Source organism: Aedes albopictus, chromosome 3 (assembly GCF_035046485.1).
Source record: "Aedes albopictus strain Foshan chromosome 3, AalbF5, whole genome shotgun sequence".
NCBI classification, from domain to species: domain Eukaryota; kingdom Metazoa; phylum Arthropoda; class Insecta; order Diptera; family Culicidae; genus Aedes; species Aedes albopictus.
In genome coordinates this window covers 343,983,178-343,994,529 of record NC_085138.1, presented here as the reverse complement: position 1 = coordinate 343,994,529, position 11,352 = coordinate 343,983,178, and the positions used below count along the sequence as shown (strand labels likewise).

Genomic DNA, 11,352 nt, shown 5'->3' with positions numbered 1-11,352 from the left:
AACTAACATGATGGAAATAATTGAGACACAAGTTTTTATACAAAATTTAAAGATCAGTTATTTAAAGGTGAATTGAAGAAATGTAACGTACGGCAGGAAAATATTCCGCGCCGACACAAAAGTCATGAACAAGCAAACACATGAATATTCTATTTGCATAGTAGTAGAAAGAGTTGCGTGCCTGTTTATAAAAGTTTGTACTTAACTTGATTGCTCCGGATAATTCCCATTTGTATTGGGGATCTTCGTAAGTGTACCAGGATAGGTCGTCTTCAAAACAAAGGCGTTTTCTGGAATAAAGACCAAAATAAAGGAAATGCTGGACCGCACAGCTCCGCGGCCCACATATATTAGTATAGTGTTTTCAACAATGCAATTTGCAGAATGCAATTCTTAATCGGTATAAATAATAATTACTAGGTTCTACTTTATATGCTACAAGATAGATGCAGTTTTTTTCCTTTCCACCGTTTTTTAGAAATTAAAGTGTACGAACTTAGTCAACTGTTGTTAGGTCATGCGACAGTGCCTAAATTCATGCTAAAGGCATGGCAACATCAAGCGTGTGAATAGACAACAGTGTGATTATTTGGAGTCGGATAGGGTCACGTTGGATATGATGAAGCCAGAGGAGAAAAGGAAATATTTGAGACGAATAAATTGAGGGGCCCAGAATCAAAGGGGTGTGACCATTTTGTCGATTTTGAACTGAACATATCAAAAATTCTTCAGGTTTCAACCTGTCAGGAACTTTTTAAGACTATTTTTACGATGAATAGAAAAATTACAATAAATCATTGAGAATTGGGTCGATTTTGAGACTCCATACATTTTATATGAGATGAAAAATTGGTGAAAAACTTTAAACTACATTTACTCGAAAGTGGGATTATGTCACTTACATCCGTTTGCTACTAACCCCCTCAATCATTATTCTAATTATTAGTTTACTACGACGCTTGACAATAAACAATAATCCAAGCTTACCAATTTGGCACCTTGCCAGGGGAACTTAGCCTTGTATCTACAGCTCAGGGATTAATTCCATACCGTCAATAAGGCAAATTGTCAACTATATTCTTTTGTGATACTTTGACGGAATATTATTTGGAGTAATCTTCTGAGACACACAATCCGGGCAAATTGGATTGTCAGATAATCAGTGCTCTTTCAGCACCAGGTGTCACATCACGATCATTAATATACAGGAGTATAAAAACTACAAGATGTGATGGCCGGAAGAATACAGTGTCGAACCAAACAGCAAGACCACCAGCCGGCTAGTGTTCCTACTGCTACGTCCGACACTGTAGGTAAGCTAACTCCCCCATCAAATTTTTCAACGTTATGCATTAATTTGTAACCAAGGCGGAAACTGTTCAAATAGCGTACAAAAATATTTCTTGCTTCTTCAAGGTAAAGCTACGTTTCAAATTATTTACACTGCTATTATTTTGAACAATTTCACATAGTGTTTAACTTTTTTCCACGTGCTTCGAAAATTCTCAAATTTTGCTATAACAATATTTGTAGTTCGCTGTCCAATTTTCAACTCAATCGCTCATAGGAGAACAAAGTTAAGGTACCCCGGGGCAAGTGAGAATCCGGGGCAAGTGAGACCTACGGCTATAATTTTATCTATTTTTTGTTTTTAAGGCAAACATTCTTCATGGAAAACATAGGTATCACACCAACGGATACTTTGAACTCAAAAATTGTTATTGTTCTCACCATAAAGAGACCATATATGTTATTGTTGTTCCTATGTAATTTTCAATTCACTAAGTGAGATTAACGTGCTCTACTATATTCGTCGTTTAAAAATAGAATATCAAATAAAGTCAAACTTTTTCGGTTTCAGGATAATATTTGGAGTGCTTGCAGATTATTTTAAGCGAAAGAGGTGTAATTTATTTTCATTTATTACCTTTAGTTAACTGCTTCCACTTGCCCCAGCGCATTTCAGCATCTGGGGCAAGTGAGACCTATGAGAGTAAACAAACACAATGTCATAGTTTGATCTCGCTGTCTTCAACCTAAGTCGAAATTCACACAAAAGTGAAGTAAAAATCGGTGCCTTAAGTAATAAATCGTTGAATTATGTTTAATAACTACTATTCTGATGATGAAGCTATTGTTTAAAATGGTAAACCCTTGGGTAGGACATATTTTTTTCTGAAACCATCTATTTTTCATATTTTCATCTAAGCACATTCTATTTTTTTTTTTCGTTTTCCGTTGCATAATAAGTTTTTATGAGTGTCAAGAAACCGGCCGTAAAGTATGAAAAAATTGGAAAACGACTTATTCAAAGTTCACGATTTAAAAATCTTTATTTAATGATCGCAAAATTATGTAAGGCAAAACATAACATCTGTAAAACTTGAAAAATCTTTTGACGAGATTCATCAACTATGTAATATGAAAAGCAAGTTTGGAAACCTTCCGGCATTTAACTGTATAGCGATTTTTGTATAAAAAATCAAATTGTTTTGCACAAGATGCTAATGTTAAATCAACTTTTTTGTCAGTGATGCGTTATTATGAGTGTTACGTAATTTATGCACGATACCACAAGACACTTCCAACAAAATCGCTAGACATAGTTATTCGTATAATCTACATATTTATAATTTATGCTACCTTACATATATGCAGTAACTATATTAAGCCATTTGTACAAACATTCCGAATGAGTCCCACTTGCCCCGTGATACGGAGTAAATGAAAATCTGCTCCACTTTCCATTATATGCATAATATATAGAATGTAAAAACTTTGAAACAGTTTTAATGCCCGTTATTAAGGAGAAATATACCAACAATGTCTTTTAGAACCATTAGAATTATAAAACTAATTATGTTTAGAATTTTTTGGCATGACAAAACCAAACTAGCATTTTTTTAGGTCCCACTTGCCCCGGGGTACCTTACAGCATGTCAAAGTTGGCCATTTTGTATGGAAAACGGATTTCACTGCTATTTTTATGAACACAGCTGTACTTCTGTGTGTTGGAACAAAAATAGAGGCCCATAGAAGCAAACGCAGGGAAAGGGTGCGATGTAGAGCATCAGCACAATGTTGCTACCGCCGAAATCACTTTGAAAAAAAAAAGTGAATAACTTTCAACATTTTTCTATTGTAAAACTATTACTTGTAATCAATTTTGCGACTAATCTTTGAGCCAATCTTTATAATATTTCAATTTCACAAACAAATGTTTCTATAAACTTAATGAGCGATAAATAAACAGCAAATGCAAGAATGTTCGGATCGCTGGACAAGAGTTTGGCTCGTTCGGAGGCTTAGTTTCGGGCTGTTTTATTTGATAGGCTTATAGCGTTTTGTATGTCTTATAACTTTGTCAAAATACATAATATTCCAACCTGCGAGTTTCGCTTGGCCATTCCTCAAAATATTGCATATCACTGTACAGTTTGAAGAAGCTGTATAACAGACGAACTCTACAAGTTCTTTGTCGTGCGTCACATCTTGGGATTCGGCTTCTGAGCTGAGTTGTGGGCGGAATAGTCAGACTCTTGTAAGGTGATATGAAACATTCTTGGTGGGAAGCAGAGGTTATAGTTAAATTTCGACGCTATCGTATGGCCAATAAAAAGACACATGGTTGACACCAATGGATCTTGACATTTTGGACGAAAATGACGTAGTACTACTTAGTCTTAATAAAAAAAAACCTGAATTAATCCACCTATGATGAACAGAACCCTTCTTACACTAATTAAAATTATTGTTGTATTATTCGTATGTATGATTGTGATTTTTGGGTGTAAGAAGGGTAAAAAAGAATTTATTGCGATTACTCCCAAATTCTCTTCAAAAAAAAATCTCGGTAACTAAATGTCCAATCAAAATAAAATTCAATACAATTGTACGAGGATGTTGTAGCTTTCATTTGATGCTAAGAGAGTCCGAATCGGTTGACAGACGGCTGAGAAATTTATTACGATACATTTTATCAAAAAATCTCTCAACAGCGTAAATCTTATTACTCCTTAGTACTCCTCGAAAGATATCTCGGAAACAAAATGTCCAAACGGAATGAAATTCAATAGCATACCACTAGGATGCTGCATCTTTCATTTGCTGATGAGAGAACTCAAATCGATTGACACACGGCTGGTCAATTTTTATGAAGCATTTTTCAAAGACCTCTTAAAAAGTTAAATTGTATTACTCCAAAGTACTCATCGAAAGATATCTCGGTTACAAAATGTCCAATCGGAATGAAATTCAAAAGCGTTCTTCTAGGATGCAGTAGCTTTCGTTTGGGGCCTTAAGAACCCAAATCGGTTGATAGACGGCTGAGAAATTTTTGGTGATACACTTTGTCAAAAATCTCTAAAATACTTAAGTTGTATACTCCCTAACACTCTTTGAAAGATATCTCGGTAACCAAACGTCCAACCAAAATAAAATTCAATAGCGTTCTACTAGGATGTAGTAGCTTTCATTTGCTTCCAAGAGAACTCAAATCGGTCAACAGACGGCTGAGAACCGTGAGTGACATTTTTTTTGTAACATACATACACACACACACACATACACACACACGCACATACAGACATTTGCTCAATTCGTCGAGCTGAGTTGATTGGTATATGCGACTCGGCCCTGCGGGCCTCGGATCGAAAGTCGGTTTTCCAAGCGGTATTTATACCCTTCTTATGGGTGTAAGAAGGGTAAAAACAGTATAACAATTAAAGCATAAGTATGGTAAGTGGGGGCAGGATGGGTCACCTAAGAAATGGATCCCTATAACTTTCTGAATATAAATCGCATTTCTCTGTATTCTACCACGACTCTCAGATACACTAGTCAGCTATGATATAAAAGTATCAAAACGTAATAAAGTTTGAAACCTGCTTCTTGACAAACAATTTTCAAAACATGACCCATTTTAACGGGGGCAAGATGGGTCAGCTATAAGAAAACTCGATTTTCCTCCAACAAAAAATACTATATCTTCTAGTTTTTCTCTATACATCTAAGCTTCATAGACGTACAGATTACATGAAGAAAGTGTTGAAACATATCGGTAGATTATTCTCAGAACTAGAAGATTTTTGTTCGGGTAGCTATAAACGGACTTTGAAAACCTATATTTTTTGAAGGAAAATTTAAAAAATATGTTCTCAAATTTTCAGTGCTCTCATCGCTTCGATAATGTAGGTCACAGAATGGCCTTTCCATGAAAAATAAAACATTTTCAAAAACTATGCAAACATACCAAAAAATTAGGGTGACCCATCTTGCCCCGTCTACACAATACACGTAGTTATATGGAATGTATAGCATAAGGAGTATAACGAAAAAATATTTTATTTTTTTCTTTGCGAGGAACGTATAGAGTTTTCAAAAATATATAACACTTTTTTGTGTATCCCCGTCGTTCATCTGGGAAAATTATTGAAAGATTCAAAACATATATTGTGCGATTGAAAACGGTACTGACCCATCTTGCCCCCTGACCCATCTTGTCCCCACATACCATACATTCAATATCAATTATTAATGGACATCTTTGGACATCTACGTTAATATCTGACAAATTGACAAGAGCCTTACAAACTTGCAAAGAAAAGGGGAAATTTTATTAAATCGATAGTTGTTCCACGCATGCCAAAACAGTGTCGACTTGGGCCACATATGCCTACGTACTTCTGTGTGTTGAAACAAAAATAGAGGCTCATAGAAGCAAACGTACACTGAAAAACAAGAGAACACAAAATTGAGTATTTTAAAACTCACTTTTGAGTTCTTTTTTGCATCCCCTTTAATTCGCTCCCTATATTGTTGACAAAGAGTGAATAGCAAAACAACCCAGTTGGGTGAGAGATCGATGCGGGAAGCAAACTTTGAGTAAGTGACATACACTCAGCGAAGTAAACTACCCAAATTCATCAAAATACCTTATGAAATTTAGCCATAACTGTAAAGTATGGATGCCATAAGAATACCTTATGAAAATTGAACATGCTTATTATGACCTAATTACATAAGATATACTTATGAAAAGAGCAGAAAAATCACAAAATGATGCAGACTGGAATCGATCCATGAACGTCGAGATCACTAAGCTCGTGCCTAACCCACGCGGCTATCGACGCTTGAGAATATCGTGTTGCTAAATGTGTATAAAAGCCAAACTGTGAGTCGATTCTGTGTCATAGATCGACCTTATGAAAATCGTTCTAGCCGTTATGAATTGTTTAATTGCCATTTCATAAGTTAGACCTTATGATAATCTTAGGTTTATTTGCCTGAGTGTAGAACCGAAAGTTGAGTAATTTTAACTGACGGTTGAGTAAACAGAACTTCCATGCAAACTACCTACCTCAACATCGACTCCATCAACTCAAAATTGGCTTCCGGCACTCAACCTCGAAATTGCGTGGAATGAACTCACTTTTGGGTACTTTTGTTTCTCCGTGTAGGGAAAGGGTGCGGTGTAGAACATCAGCACTAGTAAGGTCATTTATGACCATGACCAACAATAGTTTTTATTTGTTACATTATTTGCGACAGTAGTAATGTCCAATAATATATACTTACTTAAAGATTATAAAATACGCGAATATTTTTTGTAACTAGAGCTGTTCTATCAGGTATCAGTAGGTCGGCTCTAGAGGCACGTTCTCCTTGAAAAACCTTCGAGTCATGAAATATTCATAAGCCTATAAAATTTTATACATTGCATTGTTTTAATTAAATCATTTTCTATGTTTCTTACAGCTTAAAATGGTCTTTTTGGCCCAAGGGCCGGGGCCCTTCGTCTCCCGCCGTGTCGTATGTGACTGCAGCCGAAACAACGTCAATTTCGTCAAGCACAACAAAACTCCTGTGTTGCTCAACGTTTACAACAAGCATCAGGTTCACCTAACGTCAGGAATTGCATCCGAAGACCTACCGGTACGCTTTGATTTTTCTTCGTCATTGTTTTTTAACTTTAGCGAAGAAAAACTACCGTCATTCGAGGGCCCGCCAGCAGCGGAAGCCCTTCTCGCTCTTTCTGCATGGATTCAATGAAACGTAGCGAGGCGAGTAACAGCCACCACCAAAGTAAGGTGGTTTTAACGAACCAAGGAACAGACAGCAATAACAAAGTAAATCTTAGCGGTAGTAATCTGAACAATAATACTGTAAGTAATAAGCAGCAACACCAATCGGCTCCATTGAATCCAAATCAAGCGTCCACGCTGCCAAATACATCAACTTCATCGACGACGCCAACAGCCGGTGATATCAACAAGGATTCCAATTTTGAATACGACGATAACGAGTGGGATGTTGGCATAGGTGACCTGATCATTGACCTAGACGCGGATATAGAAAAATCATCAGTTCAGTCCGGGACAGCACTGATTGGCGAAAATACTTCTCCAACGACACCGGAACCAATCCTTCCATCAATATCTGCAGATGCACTGAACGTGCTTGATAGTGAGGATCAAACGGCGGATACGACGAAAACTCATTCATCGACATCTGCAACCTCATCGAAAGACCCGTCTGGAGTAAGCAGCGCAAAACACACGATTTCTGCAATCACGTCTGCAAAAGGAGGAACCACGTCTTCGACATCATCCAAGTATCATTCCTCCTCTTCCTCTTCCTCATCCTTACCGTCATTGTCATCGTTCACTTCGGGACATCATCATCACCACCACCACCATCATCATCATCACCATCATCACAAATCAAACAGTAACGTAGACTCTCAAAATCGCAGCAACACGAACAATCTGTCTAAACATTCTGTGTTGCTCAGTCAACTTAACAGCACGAAAAGTCCTAGTTCTTCAACCCTTGAAATAACTGGATTGAAGCACCACCACAGTTCCAGCAGTGATAGTAGCAGTTTGAGCAACATGTCCTCCACGAACAGTAGTTCGGGTGGTAAATCAGCCACCAAACTAGCCGTAGATCACCAAGCCACGCTTGACAAAGGATTGAAAATGAAGATCAAACGTACTAAACCTGGCACGAAAACTTCGGAGGCTAAGCATGAAATCGTGAAAGCTGAACAAAACGGTACGAGTTCACTATCGTCGTCTGCGGACGAAAACAATGGTAATAGCAACAGTAGTTCTAACTCGAGCAACAAGAAACATTCGTCACAGTCGCAATCCCAAGCGCAACAAGTGGCCAGCCCTACCGTGCAACAGCAACAACCGCAGCAGCAGCAGCAGCAACAAGGAACGAAACGAGGAAGTAGTGGGCATCGTCGGGATAAAACGAAAGAGAAGGCCACACATCACAATCAGCGGGATAAAAATGAGCACAATAGTACCAGTAGCAGTAGCAATAGCTCATCGTCAGCCACTGACCGGGGTTGTAGCTGTACGCATGAAATGCAAGTGAACGGAATCCAGCAACCTTGCTCTAGTGCGTCCTGCATAAGGAGTAGAACCTCAGATCAACAAATTAATCCGCTGACGCAGCGGTTATCAAATCAAAACAACTCGAGGTAAGCAACTTATTCACTTTTTTCATATTTTTTACAGAGTGATCTCATAACCATTTTCCATTATGTATTGAGCCATTCCATAAAAGCTCCAAATGTCGTGATTGGAGATCATTCAATGCAGCGCAAAAACAACAGCAAATGAAATTTCTGAATTTTCAGTAAAAAATTGCTGAATTCCAGCAAAGCGTTGCTGATTATCTGTCGAATTTGCTGAAAAAAAAGTGGTGATACTCAGCTGTTGAACGAAACCAGCACAAAAAAAAACAGCAAAATTTGCTGGTTACCAGCAAAAAAAGTGTAGTGTTGAAAATAATCAAATCCCAACAAAATTTCATTTTGTTATTTGGGTGGCAAGTGATTCAATTTTTTTTTTTTCAAAAAAGTTTTTCAGAACTATCATAACATTTCCAAAAAATCATGATTTTTGAACTAGTCTTGAAGTCTCAGTTTGCAAACAAAGATTGTCGTGGCGAAAAGTTTATATTGCCTTTAGAAATGAAAGTGAATTTTAATAAATTAAAATTTTATTAAAATTAAAATTATTTTTTTTAATTTTAATAAAAATAAAGAATTCAATTGAATTTGATCTACGAATCATGTTCTCATTACAATATGTTATCTTTTTTGAGTTTTTTCCAAGTGCGCAGAATTAGGAACATTAGTGCGCACAACATTCCAAAAAAGGGTACGCAGAATTAGGAACAAAGACACATTTTAGATGTTCTATGATTTCACATAAAAATTGAGTGTTTTGTATAAGAATAATATTTTTCCCTTATTTACAAAGCTAAAAACCATACGCGGTCAAAAATTCAGCCAAATCGGGTCGATTTGGAGTTTATTACAGCTGATTGAAATTGAAAAAGTCTTAGGTGCGCAGAATATGGGCCCTCCACGGTATGCTAGGCTAGGTATAATGCGAACAGAAGTTGTCATCTTTTTTGAGTCCGACGGGTGTTAGGGTTAGGCGGGGCAATATGGACACCCGGGGCAGAATGGACACCCTCAATATTTTGAAATAGGGGTAGGCGGGGCATTATGGACACCCTAAGGTTTTTGCCAACTTCACCTGGCAAGATGTCAAAAAAGTTTAGTTTTTTGATACATGTATCCTTTTAAAGTCTATTTAGCATCTATTGCATAAGAATGCTCACGAAGAAAACTGATTTATCCACTTCAAGAAATGTTACGAAAAATGTTAGTTTTTCATGACCGTCTTCAAGCATACGGGGCAGAATGGACACCCCGCATATTTCAAAATATTGAGGGTGTCCATTCTGCCCCGGGTGTCCATAATGCCCCGCCTACCCCTATGTGAACTTTTTTGAACTTTTAATGAATGGAGAATATAGTCCATTTGTCTAAAACGTAGTTTCAGGAAAGCAACATTCGAAATTAAAATTGTACTTGATTTTACACGAAAAAGTTGCGTTCTCCGTTTTTTGTGCATTGAAATTATAATTTTCACGCTATCTAAAATAAGATTTAGTGATTAATTTATTGCAGGTCGATTAAAACCTGATATTTCTAGAACACATGCAAGTAGTTTTGCTGTATCTACATGCTTAACATGTTTATATTTTCTTCTTTATTATATCAAAAATCAAATTTGGAAATATCTTTGCTGCCGGGCAAAATGGACATTCACCTTTTTGAAAGAAGCGGCAAGGGAAAAATATAAGCTAAATCACAAACCAACCAAATTCTTCGATTTCAGTACATTTTCGGTTAAATGTTCACTATAGTAGACATAGGTTGAAACAAATTGGTCAAAAAACGGCAGCAGTGGAAAATAGTTGTTCTAGGCGCAGCTGTACATGCCGACAAAAACGAAGCTTTATCCAAAACAGCCTGAATTTAAATTAACTGAACAAAAATGAACTATTTCGGCGTATTATTCATCCATTATAGTTGTTTTGTAATGAAATGACTTTCTAGGTGTAAATAATGTACGAAATTCGTAAAAGTGTCCATATTGCCCCATGGGGGTGTCCATTCTGCCCCGTGTACTTGAAGACGGTCATGAAAAACTAACATTTTTTATAACATTTTTTGAAGTGGATTAATCATTTTTCTTCGTGAGCATTCTTATGCAATAGATGCTAAATAGGCTTTAAAAGGATACATGTATCAAAAAACTAAACTTTCTTGACATCTTGCCAGGTAAAGTTGGTAAAAACCTTAGGGTGTCCATATTGCCCCGCCTGCGCCTAGTAGAAATCCTCTACATAGAGATGAGCGGAAGTTACATAATATGTCGATTCGGCAACGCTGTTTGTTTTGTTTACAACAGCTTCCCCAACACTTGCCCCCTGGCCAAGTTCGCAGGGGTTGACGGTATTAAAGTGAAGGAGTTTCATTTTGATTATTGTAATGTAGTGTTTTTTAGTGAAACATATCACCTTTTTAACACTTTAATGCACCTCCAACGATTCATCACGAACCGGCTGCTGCAGATGGAGTATGGCTGATCATATGCATCAGACATGCTCGATAAACATGGAGGAACCGCCAGGGCTCATTAGAGTCTATTCCCAAGCAATAGTTCCAAGTCGGTTGGATTTGAGAAGGTTTGGATGATCGTTACAAATCTTAATAAAAATATTATAGGATTTGTGACAGGTTTTGGAATCTTTTACAATCAGCTGACTTCGAAATGTTGTTTGGGCTCTATTTCCCACGTTTCTCGGTTGATTTTGATTAGTAATTTATTAATGTTATAATCGCTTTTTCGAATTTTTACAATGTTAGTTGGTCATATTTTCTTTAAATAAAGCAATTAAAATCGACCGAAGAATTAATGGGAAGGAGATTTGCTGCACTTAATTGTGCTGATAGATTCGAAGCTAACGTGCGAACAC

General features: G+C 37.0%; 1 protein-coding gene across 1 annotated transcript; it reads left to right on the top strand.

Annotated features, from left to right (window-relative positions):
* Positions 1–6,699: 6,699 nt before the first annotated feature.
* Positions 6,700–8,491, top strand: LOC134284321 (uncharacterized protein DDB_G0271670-like; the record flags this gene model as incomplete). Its single annotated transcript, XM_062843157.1, is given in 1 exon segment — positions 6,700–8,491. A coding segment is annotated over 1 exon segment (1,454 nt), but the record flags the coding sequence as incomplete, so codon positions are not given.
* Positions 8,492–11,352: the final 2,861 nt, after the last annotated feature.